Source organism: Cebus imitator, unplaced genomic scaffold, assembly GCF_001604975.1.
Source record: "Cebus imitator isolate Cc_AM_T3 unplaced genomic scaffold, Cebus_imitator-1.0 Scaffold158, whole genome shotgun sequence".
NCBI classification, from domain to species: Eukaryota; Metazoa; Chordata; class Mammalia; order Primates; family Cebidae; genus Cebus; species Cebus imitator.
In genome coordinates this window covers 1,052,169-1,065,850 of record NW_016107473.1, presented here as the reverse complement: position 1 = coordinate 1,065,850, position 13,682 = coordinate 1,052,169, and the positions used below count along the sequence as shown (strand labels likewise).

The following is a 13,682-nucleotide window of genomic DNA, read 5'->3' as shown; positions in this document are numbered from 1 at the left end:
ACATATGAAATCAGCCCAAATGCCTATCATTCAATGAGTAGATACAGAAATTGTGGTATGTGTGTGTATATATATATATATATATATATATATATANCTTTATAACTCATAAAACATATGAAATCAGCCCAAATGCCTATCATTCAATGAGTAGATACAGAAATTGTGGTATGTGTGTATATATATATATATATATATATATATATACATATATATATACATATCATGGAATACTATTTAGCCATAAAAGGGAACGAAATAATGGTATTCGCAGCAACCTAGAGGAAACTGGAGGCCATTATTCTAACTGAAGTAACTCAGGAACAGAAAACCGAACATCGCATGTTTTCATTCATAGCGGGAGCTAAGCTCTGAAGGATGCAAAGGCACAAGAATGATACAATGGAGTTTGGGGACTTGGGGAAAAGAGTAGAGGGGGAGTACAAAAAAAGGACTGCAAATGGGGTACAGGGTATACTGCTCAAATGGGTGCACCAAAGACTTACAAATCACCACTAAAGAACTTACTCATGTAACCAAACATCGCCTGTTCCCCCAAAAACCTATGGAAACTTAAAAAAACAAATAAAACCTTTATAATTCTCAGACCTAGTGATCATACACTAGTATTTTTTCCACAGAAAACTATAATTTTCATCAAAAGTCATTGGTCAAAAATAAACAAAACTACTAAGAATGCATGTCCTAAATAAATGAAAATAGTCATTTTCATTTCCAATTCCTCTTTCTTGTTTCTATATACATTATCTTTATTTTCTTACATCCATAATAGTATCTTTAATTAGATTTCACTTAACCAAAGGTAGAAAAAGAAGAGAAACCAATCTGATAAACTATATTAACACTCATAACAAGGACACGTATCTTTATCTCATTCTGTAAGAATAGAATAGACTTAATTCGCACCAGAAAATTTGTTGCCTTTTGTTCAGTGGCTGCTCAAGTGTACTAATTCTCATCTATTTATTTTCCATGTTAAATAAAATATATGACTGTGTCTAACGAGAAAACATTTCATTATGTTAACTGTCTTTTTAATTTTGCACTTCTTTTGGCTTCCATCTTTGAAACCAAAATATTTGGCTTGTAAAGCCGGATCTTATAAGGAATAAGGAATTGATTTTGGAAGTATTTGTAGTGCTTGTAATTCACAATAAGAGAATTATAAATTAAATGAATTATTCTCCCAACAAAAGGCATGTCTTAACAATAGGTGCAAAGCAGCTCTCTGTGATTGTGAGGGATGCTATCAGACCAATTTCCACATGGGGCTGCACCTTTCCAGAAGGTGACCCCTGCCTTTGGTGTAATCAAGACTAAAAGAATAGTTGAAACTAGCTACTCTATGTACATTAACGCTTACGTTATTTCTCAGTTGATCACTTTGGTTGTTTGCCCATATGAACAAATGCATAAATATGACAATGGAGTGTGGAAACCTATATTCCTCATCTCGTATGCGATAATCAGGAAAGGAAATCCATTTGGTAAATTTTTGTTGTTATTTGAAAATTCTATCCTTTGTAGTAGCAATGAGTCCAGAAATACCATAAGTAGTTTCAAATCCATACAATCAAAGTGAAATAAATGTTTAGTGAGTTTTTTTTTTTCGGAAGGGAAAATTCATAAGCATTAAATCCAAGTAGTTTTTACCATCAATAACCATATACCAATTTCTATGCAATTTGACTATAATAAAAGTGTAATAAAATAAAAACCTTCTTATATAATGACATGATAATTTTTTAATTGCACAATTTGATTATTAAGTAGTACTTACCCATCCTGGTTTCATGTTGTGTATCAATATACAATTAATACCCATTATGCTTTAAGAGTTATTCCACTTTAAAACCTTCTCAGAACTACTGACCGTTCACTAGTTTTGACAGAAAACTATCATTTCATTAGAAGTCATTAGTTAAAAATAAAACCACCAAGAATGTGTGTCGCAGAATAAAAGTAAATTCATTGTCATTTCTGATGCCTCTTGCTTGTGTTTGAACTCATTGTCATTATTTCTTTACGTCCATATCAATATCTTTAATTATATTTCAAAAACAGTTCTTTAAAAAAGGAGTGTTAGAGTCACACACTTACAGTCTGTGATCTTCAGTGTTCTCTTGACTTCTCCACTTCCTGATCCCCCGCAGCCGTCTTCGTCATCACAGTCCCCGCTGACTTGGTCAACCATGCCGCCGCCACTGCCCAGCTGAAGAAGCTCCCACTTGTCAGGTTTGGGTGATCTACCCTGTAACAACTAAAGGTACATAAAAAAGGCGTGTATTAATAGCAAATTGGAATAACCTAAGAATTCTATTCAGAAAGCTTATGTAGAACTTATGATTATTTTCTTATGTAGATCCACTCTTTCGGTGTAGACACCTTACCAAATCAAGTCTTCAGGAAAAACTGAAACAACTGAAATAATAATAAATAATGGGCAAAGTCTACACACATAAAGAGCTATACTATATGTATGAGCTTCATGGCAATGGTTTGGATAATGCTTTGGGAAGCAACTAAAATTAGACCTTCTTTGCATATGAGTAGTTTGGCTAGCAGATCCTATGTTTCGGAATAAATAACGTTTAAGCATGGTAAATCAAATTTCAGTGCTCCCTTTGTAATATATTGGCTGATAATGTTGTGCTGTTTTGTAAACCCACACTCCATATTTCTGAAAAAGTACTATTCTTCCAGGAAATAATCCTGTCTAAGGAAATCCAGAATTTTAAATATATGTTCATAGTCTCATTTAAACTTAGATTAAATACACAGTCCAATGCAGATGGCACATACTGAACCTTGGGACAAAAGACTTAGGTCCTACATCATTTAAGAAATTTAATGACGTCTCAGTTCTTGACTTTGAAGCATTTCGCTTATTTTTATGAGCGAAACAGATGGAAGAGCCATTTTCCCCTGTAGCACAGGAGTTCCAGTAATACTTTTGAACAACATTGGAAATTTCTGAATGTCTTTTCAAAATGGTGATGTTATGAATAATAGAATATTTCACTTAAAACTAAGCCTGATTAAGGTCGTCCCGTGCAGTATGTGACATTAACCCCTCTAAGGTGGTATTGGAGAGCACACGGCCAAGCGTGAGCACCAGAGGGTACTGCTCTATTATGAACTAAATGTACCTCTGCTGACCACTTAGTGGGCATTTAAATTTTCACGGGGCTTTATGAAAGACATACGGTTGTTACTTCTGTGACTTTCCAAATAATAGTATGAATTAGCAGACATTAATTAAATATACAACCCAAAGACAGCATTTTATACTGAAGAACAGAGAGTGAAATAGCCTCAATATATCTAACATGAGTATGTTTATCATTTAAGGAATACTTAGATTAAGCAACTGGACTCTGAAATTTGTAAACTTTTAGGTTACCAATTCTGAAATACTAGTTTCTAATAAAAATACTAAAACAACTTGACAGCAACCTTTAAATCCCTATTTTTATCAGCATTTTGCAAAAAAATTCAATAGGTGGTAGTAAATGAAAAAGAAAGCTTCTTTCAAGATCAAGTGAACTTAGCAAATATTAAATTAAACAAAACTTTTCTACTGTTTAATATACTGATGTGTGTGCTACTTCCTGCAAAGGGAAGAGAGAGTACAGCAATGAAGAAACAGGAAACCAACCACATAAAAAGGCAAATCTAAAATGGAAAGGATGAATGGCATTACCTTATACCATTATATAAATGATAAATAATGAGAAATGGTAACTAAGGTAATACCATTTATCATTTGTTATTGTGAAATATCCCATTTATTAGCTATTTAGTATAATCATAAAGGGCTTAAATTCTGAGGTCCAACAAACTTTGATGTGAATCCTGGATTCTGACATATACCAACCATGAGACGTGGGGGTATTAAGTTACTGAATAAATCAGTTTCCTCAAAACTATAATAGGGACAATAATATACCTGGCCCATTGTTCATATTGTGAGAAAAATATATGTAAGTTACTTTGCAAATATTTAACGTGCCAGCACATTAAACATTAATACATTTTGATTATTCGATTATATATTCTATTACAATATTGTTTAAATATCTAGAACACATTAATTGATGAAAGAATTATTTGAGAAAGAATCCAATTACATGACTTATATTATAATTTTTCAAAGTACTATCAAATACAACAAAAGCCAAACTCTATGGTGATAGGCTGCTTTCTTTTTACCCTAACATTCTTTTTCCAACATTTCCCATATCAACTTTATTTCCCCATTACTTCCCTAAGAATTCTTCCAACATTTTACAGGGATCTTAGCCAGAACACAAATGGAAACTCATGAACACCACCAATAATATACATACCATGAGGACCCAAGGCAGCAAATGAACTCAAAAACACAAACAGAAAGATAGTTGATTTTTAAAACAAAACTTACTGTTTTAAGGAATTGGTTTTGGTTTAAAGTGATTGGATCTATTATCAGAGAATTATTCATTTATTTATAACTATAGTTATTTATAATTATATATTTTAATTATATTATTCATTTACTTATAATTACATATAAGTACTTTAAATATAATGTATAGTATTTATAATTATTCATATAATTTATGATATTTATAATTATTATAAATGTAATATTTAAAAAACATTCTGTTTTTTCCATTTTTCTTCTCCATCACTTCAGTGACATTCTAGGAAACATCTGAGGCACATTAACTCAAATTTTTAAGAAATAAAACTACACAAAACTGTATTTTAAGTGATCTGTGCTAAGGAGAACAGTAAAATGGACACCAAGATTTCCCACTCTATGCCCTGGGGCTATGGATATGAAGTCAGTCATGCCTACTAACTCACATGGCAAAAAAAATTTTGCAGTGTAACTGATGCCATTTATGAGTTGATTTTGAGTTTACCAAAAGGAAGATGATCTGGTTGGAACTAATAAAATCACCTGATTTTCTAAGCAAGAGTTTTCTCTATCACCAGAAGTTAAAGCCATTCCAAGCATGAGATGCGAGGGGGAGGAGCTTGCTTGCAGGGGACCATGTGTTGGCCTCGAGTGTGTGAGCTTGGATGATGTGATAGGGCCTATCAAGGTCTTGCAGCAAGGACCTGGACTCCCAGTGGCCTCTCAGAGCTGAGAGTGACCTGCGTTGCAGCCAGCAAGGAGCTGAGGTCTTCATTCCTACAACGGAGGTCTCTCAACAACTTAAATGAGCTTGGAAGCAGATTCTCCCTCAGAGCTCCCAAACTGAGTCAATGTACGCTGACAACCTGCTTTCAGCCTCGTCAGACCCTGATCAGTGAGCCCACCCACACTTCTCATCTGTGGAATGATGAGTAATAAGTGGATGTTGTCTTGAGATGCTAAATGTGTAGTAATTTGTTATGCAGGAAGAGAGGATGAATATACTCTCTAACACTCAAATGGGCCACATTTACTTCTTGGCAACTGTATTTGATAGGTTTTAATTCTCTAGAATGTTTCTCAAAATGAAAGACCATTGTTTCTGTAAGATACCACCTTACTGAGAAGGTGGCACCCTTGGAAACAGGCTATGGGAAAAATCTTTTCAGTTTTTCTGCCTCTTAATAATCTCTCTCACTATTTTCACAAGTCTCTGAGCAAGAAATGTAATTGCTTGATTCAGGTATATTCAGGATTACACCTGATCCATGATTCTCAGTCCCCAGTAGTACCCCAGCTCTCTTGTAGGGTTAATGTTTCCCTCTCCTCTGCATGGAGGCTCCACCCGATCAATTTCATTTTCTCGCTTTTCAATTATCACACATCCACAAATGTACACTTTCACTCTCATATTGTAATAAAACTTAATTTGCAGAAATTTCCAGTTGATTTGTAATCAACAAGAACAATGAGCATTTCATAATAAGATATTTATTCAAATTTTTTTAAATATCTTGATTTCTTCTTAAAAGTTTCCTTTTCTCCTCAAGTCCTCTCTTGCCTCCTCCAACATCCACATGTAAGTGTTTCAATAATATAAATCCTCTACTTTTTAGTCTTTTTCTGGGAATTCATCCTAAGAGATTGAGCTCTCACCTGTATACAAATTACACGCAAGTCTTTATCTTCAGCCCTTGTTTTGCTCTGCAGTTCACCTCTAAGCAGCAACTGGAAGTGAAGATGAACTCTACCACTTTCTTTCTTAAAATAGAACTACCCATCTCCACTATTTGTGTGTCATTACAATTTATGTTCCCAGCTCCCTTATTATAGGGGCCATTAGTCTCTCCTACCCACTACCACCATATTATTTTCTTAAAATCAGTACTTGCACCGTGTCATTTTTCAGCCTTATTGCTCTGATTCTTTACTGTCAAAACCACTGGTTCCCAACATGATGTGTGTCTAGAGGAGAGAGATCAATCCAAAAAGATGGTCACAGGAAGAATGGTAAATGTGGGGAAATGTTTGAGAAATACATACCATAGCCCCTTCTTAATTTCCTGGAACTGAACCCCAAGAAATTGTGCAGGAGGCAATCTTATCTAGTTGAGTTTCATCTCACAATTTCTAAATGTACCTAAGAAAATTACCCCCTTCCCTCATTCAACACCCACTGACACGCTTTTAGAAATCACACCAAGAAAAAAGTTCAACTTTGGCCCCCGCAATCAAAGTTCCATATTATGTATTATTTTGTTTTGCTTTTAAAATTATGTCTGAACACAGCTCCCCAGTACCCAACCTTCTACTGCAAAACCATCAATCTGTTCTTCTCACAGAAATTGTGTGACTTTATGTCTAGAATTTTGTTTATACTTCTTTTACATTCTTCTCACATCCAACTCTTGTTTTTCCTCCACATAGAATATACCCTTTCATTTTATCTAACTATATTTAATTTTCCAGTTCAAACTCCAATACTTCTTTTTCCATCCTGCACACATTTCTGTGATCTTTATAACTCTGTACTGTTTCACTGGCGCTTAATCAACTTTCTTGAACACGTCATGTTTTTTTTGATTAGTGACAAGTTTCTCAAAGATAAAACCAGAATTTAACCTGCTTTCCATCACCTTCCATCATGACTAGAGTACTTACTACATTGTATATGCTAAATACATATATTTTGATTTATTTATTTGAACTTGGAACTAATTTAAGCTAACTCTGCTTTCAATGCTCTCTATATGTAATTGAATAAAATCTCTTCACTTCTCCTAAAAGCATCAGAGACCCTGATGTTCTAGAAAAATTCTGAATTTACATTTATTTATTGACTGGCAGATGAATTGATTCATTTATTCATCCGATGAAATTGAGTATATCCTAAATATAACACATATTTTGAAGGATAAATATACATATCAACAGAGAAGGCATAGCCTTGGTTCTTAAAAGTTATTATATACTTTATTTCAAAGATAAAATTTAGGACTATACAGCAAAATAAAATTGGGGTAAAAATAACCTGAAAATCAAAAAACAGGAGACACAGTCTAAACATTTAGTTTTGTGGCCTTGCCTAATTATTTTTCTTATCTTCAATAAGAAATCATTTTAAATGTCCTTATTCCTGAGTACCTGGAGACTTCTAAGAAGTTTTTAAAACAATTTTATGTTGAAGAATCATACCAGGAAATAAATCTAAGGTATATTTGTGTGGCAATGCTATTTACTATAAACAAGAGAAAAATGTTCTAATTACTGTTTTTAATGAATATGCATAAAAATGCTTCATTATAAATCTAGAATATAGGAATACTTTCAAAAACTGATTTTTGCAAAAAGTCTTTTTCTTTTCCCTTAAGGCAGAGAGAGAACTACAGCTTCATGATCAATGATATCAGGTAAGGAAGTTCTCCCCTATTCTTTCTCAAGGGATAGGCTCTTTATGTCCCTCTCCTCCAATTTCTCAGAGACAGCATCAAATAGCTCCCCTATGCTCTGTGTTCTGTTGGCTCTACCATCAGGGGCAGGTGTTATTTCATATCTTATTCTTAAACCACTTTTGAGAAACAGCTTCCACCAAAGAGGAGTCCTGTGGAAAACAGAGCTGTAACAACACCAGAGGGTTTCCATGTGTGCACCCTAAAGCAAACAAATGAAATTAATCTCCAGACTGATCATGAAGCCAATTATTAGAAGTAACACATGAATATCAGTCTTTTAGACACACTCCTGCCGCATACTGTAACAAATCTCTTCATTTTTACCACATACATGAACAGCTGTCCCATATATTCATAAAATATAAGAATTTGTTTCTTGATTAGCAAACTTCATTTTTAAGAGTGGTTTTAGGCTCACAGCAAAACTGAGCTGAAAGAGTTCCCACATGCTCCCTACACACATACATGCATGGCTTCCCCTCACTGGCAACGTCCTGTACCAGAATGATGCATTTATTACCATCAATGCATTTGTTATAATTGATGAATCTACACTGACATATCACTGTCACCCAGAGTCCACAGTTTACATTAGGGTTCAATAAAATAATTTTTAAAACTTAAAACCCCCAATAAACTTAACATTACTTATCTGGGCCATACATTTTCTGCATCAGTAATATGGGATAAGAATAGTTATTTGGATCTGAGAGAGGTGGTACGTGCCTGTAGTCTCAGCTTCTTGGAAGACTGAGGTGGGAGGATTGCTTAAGCCCAGGAGTTTGAGGCTGCAGTGAACCATAATTGCATCACTGCACTAAAGCCTGGGCAGCAGAGTGAAACCTTGTCTCAAACAAAACAAAAGAAAAGAAAACAAAAAGGTAGTATTTATTTGGAAGGTTTTGTAGTATTTGGGATACATTATGAAAAGTGCTAGCACGTTATGAGTACTCAATTATGTTTAACTTTATTATTAAAATCGTTATAACCAATAGGAACTGACTCTGCGACCTCAATCCCGTCTTTGAAGGAACAAACCCATATGGGGGTAAAAATGACTTGCTCCCCACCCTGCCTTGACTCTGTCATTTGAGTCTACCCAATCATAAAATGAACAGCATTTTAAAACTTGAATCTATTCCCTCTCATGGTGGGTAGAAAGTCTATCACTACACCCATATTTATAGAACAATTACAACAGAGGAAAAGACATGACTTTGAATTCCAGCCACACATTAATTGTGTGCCTTTAGGCAAGTCACTTAAGCCAGTTAAAATTCATTTTATTCTACTGAATAATAATACATGGGAAGGCACTTTATATACTTGTACGAAATATGCTCATTTACAGGGTTCTGCGCATGACACTGCATCACTAAAATTGAGAAACCAACAAAGTGAGGACAGAATTTTTTAAAAAAACAAAAACTTTCAGAATGTTCTTCCTTTCCTCAATGCTGTGCAGTTTGTGCCATCAGCTGATTAGCTGAAAATAGTTAGTTTTGATGACTGATGCTTCCTGCTTATGTTTAGTTGGTTTAGGAAGCTAATTAGGGATGCTATCTTGGAGATGAGTCTGGTGGGTAGAATATCTGATGACTCGAAGGCAAATGTACTTCTTTCAGCTGGTGAATTAATTTCTCAATAGATTCAATTTGCTTTTTACTAACTGTCTGGCAATATCCCATATTTGCAATAGCCTTTCAAATGCTTGCAGTAAAATCTGGCTCACACATACACAACCTGTAAGCAGTGAAAGAGAAACCTTCATCATATTCAAAAAATCTCCAAATATGAGAGCAGTTGAATATGCTTGAAGACAGTACACATAATGATGCATCTGTATGTTCTCCTTCCTCTTACAATCATTTACACAGATATATGAGAAGTAAATATATGTTTAGAAAGTGTTCGTCATCATAGATGTACCTCTAGTCATCCATTCTAATGTAAACATGGTAAAATAGGCACTTGTACAATTTTATACTATTGATGAGTACAGGCAGGTGAAAATTAAAGGGCGTTGCTAGAAAAAATTCCAACCAGAAAACTGAAGGTACAGAAAAATTATACTTTTTATTGTGACTGATAAACCACCTTTAAATAATATATCTTATATATAGAATGAAAAAACTATGGATATAGACATGCCAATTAAACATATATGTGAATTTAATTTTGTTAAAAAGTAATTGGCGTCTGCAATTTCATGCAGTCTAACTGAAACCCATAAAGAAATGTGTATGAAAGAGGAAAGCAACAAAAGTTCGTAACATTTTAAAATTAGAAAGCAGATTGAAAATCCATCATGATCTATTTTACATTTATCTCTATAACATATTTCAATTGAGACATAAAACACACTTTATATAACATGCCTCACTATTTTATTTACAGCATCACTTCCCTTTCCCCAACCTCCAAACTATGTTCCCATCTACACCACCCCACCCAGCTCTCACCTCTTCTATTGGCATTATCACAAACATATTCTACAAATCTCAATTTACAAATCTCATACCAAAATTTTCACTCTTTCAAATGTGGAAATACCCTAAACATAAACACAAATACCACAATCTTCATGTTTATATTTTCTAAAGCAGTTAAACCTTTATAGACAATTCTACCTAAAAAATCATATTTTCAAATCTTAGACCAAACTTTTCCACCCTTTCTCTTTCAAATATAGAAATATCTTAAACATAAACTCAAATACCACAAATCTTCACATTTTCTAAAGCAGTTAAACCTTTATAGACAATCCTGCCTAAAAAGCCAAACGCGCTTTACAATGTGTCATGTTATGTTAAGTTGACCAGACACAGAAGCCATTTCTGTCGGATTTCTTGTCAGTGTTTGCTTTAAGTTTGAGCTTTCTGATCTTGGCTCCTGTTGTGCCAGTAATTTGAAAGGTCACTACTCTGTTGGCATTTGGATTATGCAATGCAGCCTGGCAATTTATAAAAGTTTTGTGAATCTGTACATAGAATATTGAAGTTAGAAAAGGCTTATCACTCTCTGGGCTCTAATACTGCCCAGAGGTTATTTGCTCTTGTTCCCATAAGACAATTCTGTATGTCTCTCTACTACCATTCCTGATCCTTACCTCCAATTCAAAATGTGGCCAGTTCCACCTTCTAAGCCATCATACCAAAATTGACTGGGTAGGTTTATTATGAATTTGTGTTCTTGTCCAGACTCTACATTAGACCTCCCAGGAGAGTTCGAAGTAAAAACCAATGAATAAGTACAACAATACAACTGAAACAGGGGAGCAAATATCACCTCAAATGGGACTCAGAAAACTGTAGGACCAAAGGAGGAAGTGTGCCACCAAATGTTATCAATTCTAAAATGGCTCTTGGGAAACATCTATATGAAAACACCTCAAGGACATGAAAAAAGAAACTGGTGAAAAAGCAAACAATGTCCTTGTAAAACTACTCCAAAGTTAATGTCAGAGCTTTCTATCCAAACATCCATGCTAAGGGGCTCCGGAAAGATTCAGAAGATCAATGACAGGAGTCAGGGAAAAAATGAGGACATATTTTGAGTAAGCAACATATAATGACCCTGCAGCAGGAGAACGGGGGAGGGGGAAAAGAAAATGGAGGTTATAAGTAAATTAATTGCCTGTAACATGTTTAATGAAATAAGTAGATGTGTGATGCAAATTTCTTAACAGTCAAATATTATGCAATATATGAGGCATAAGAATTATACTACCCCCAATTGTTTTTAAAGTGAGATTTTCTTTATGCCACTTTTGTTCACACACACACACACACACACACACACACACACACACACACAGAGAGAGAGAGAGAGAGAGCACAAATCACATATACATACACTCACACGAAAATATGTATGTGGGAGGGAGAGAAAGAGGGAGGAAAACTTTAGTCATGACACATTGCCAATATAAGCACTCCCTTTTTAGAAAGATCTTTTATTTATCAAACTTCTAATTGCCAATGGAACAGAAACCACCACAAATAATAACTTGTAACTAACCCAGGTACAAGTGAATTTTTAGGATTGAAATCCAGGGGAATGCTAAGCAAGAAGAGTCCAATAGTAACTAATCTCATTTTTTGTTTTTATTAAGTCATATTTATTATTTGTAGTGTGGTTTCTCATCAGAGTTGTTTAACATGTCAAAAGCCTGCATCTCTTTAACTAGGTCTTTATGTGCATGGGAAATGTTTAATTGTCCACAAAAGTAATACAAACTAACACTTTTTTTAGATTTTAACATATATATTTGAAGATATGTTTTTCCCAAGTGTACAGTTCTTTGTGGTCTGGATTGCTTCAGGAAACAGCCTCTGCCTGTTGTGGATGTCATGGCAAGTAAGGGCACTTGTAATTTACTTCTGAGAAAATGCCTAGTCATTTGCCTAGTTATGCCATGTCATCTCCCTGACGCCACAGAGCACAGTAACCTAGTTTCCGAAATCAAAGACAGAAAAAAACTCAACAGCTACTGTTCCTGAGGCAAACAAGTGAATAAATTCCAAAATATGCCATGGACTCACTGAAGATGAATTTTAGACAATTCTATATCACTTGTTGAATCAGCTTTCTATTAACCACACATTACAGAAGTGAAGCCAACTCATACTACAAAGAGCGTGTTAATTTTGCATGCATTTTCCAGTAAACAATGTAGACAGTATTTTTATGTTGCCAAGGTAATAGTTTTTGTCCCTCAATTCATCTGCTAAATTTTGCCTCACCTGGCTCAGTCAGAAGAAACACAATTGACAATACTAACTAATCTCAGTTATCTCTGACAGGAAAAAAGAAAAATGTATTTTCTACACAGACTGTGGGAATCAGCAATTTCTGTTATTTATTTAGATTTGTTTCCTTGTCCTTTCGCTTTATGATCCCAAAGTATTGATCTATTTCTAACACTACAACAAGATTTGTGTCACTCAACTGTATGTGTTGCAATCACTGTCTTTTAACCATTTATCTCCATGAAACTGATGTCATTGAAAGATGGAAAAGAGAAACAAAATCATAGAAGGAAGAGAGGGAGGGAGGAAGACTTTAATCATAATACAGTGCCAAGGTAAGGGCTCCTTTTCAGACAAGTAAAAAAAAATTATTCATCAAAATTTCCAATGCCTCGTTGAATGAACTGTTAAGGATTGCAAATTCCTTTAAAACTTGGTTTTGGCAACGAATCTGGATTTCATTAGCCAGCTATGCAGAATTCATTTTCAAATGCTCTATTAAAAAAGGGAAGATCCCCCTAAAGTTTCGCAGCCCATTAAAGGTTTCCTTCCAAAAGGAGCTCATTCTGATCCCATTTAGTACGACACCCTCGTGTACCCCAGATGGCACAAGAATGATAGTTTCACAAATGTCATTCTGATTCTCACTTTTAAAATGAAATTCCCTTAATTTACCTATCTTTTTGTAAATTACATAATTGTAGACAAAGATATGCCAAATTAAGGGCCTCTTTTGCTAAATATTCTAGAAATAATTTGAGAAAAACAGGTGCAATTTGAGACCTTAGTTGTCTTGGAAAGGGGGCAGGTGGGTATTTGTCTACGATTCTGGTCACTGTTTCTCCTGTTAACTATTTAAATGTGTGACTTAAAAAAATCATTCAATCTTGATGAGAAAAATAAATGTGTAATCCAAAACAAATGAGCAGCATAAAATTTCTCATATCTGTCATGCCTCAGAAATTTTTAATTCTAATATGTTTCAAGCCATTCTAACATTTGGTTTAGAAATAGGTATTATACCATCAAGGCTTATGCAGGACTCTGTGATAT

General features: G+C 34.5%; 1 protein-coding gene across 1 annotated transcript in view; it reads right to left on the bottom strand.

Annotated features, from left to right (window-relative positions):
* The window catches only part of GPC5 (glypican 5), a 1,400,898-nt gene that overhangs the window by 662,831 nt on the left and 724,385 nt on the right, over positions 1-13,682 (bottom strand). Inside the window, exon 7 of the mRNA XM_017543578.1 lies at positions 2,122-2,281. Coding sequence (XP_017399067.1) covers positions 2,122-2,281 — 160 coding nt within the window. The remainder of the gene's footprint in view (positions 1-2,121; positions 2,282-13,682) is intronic.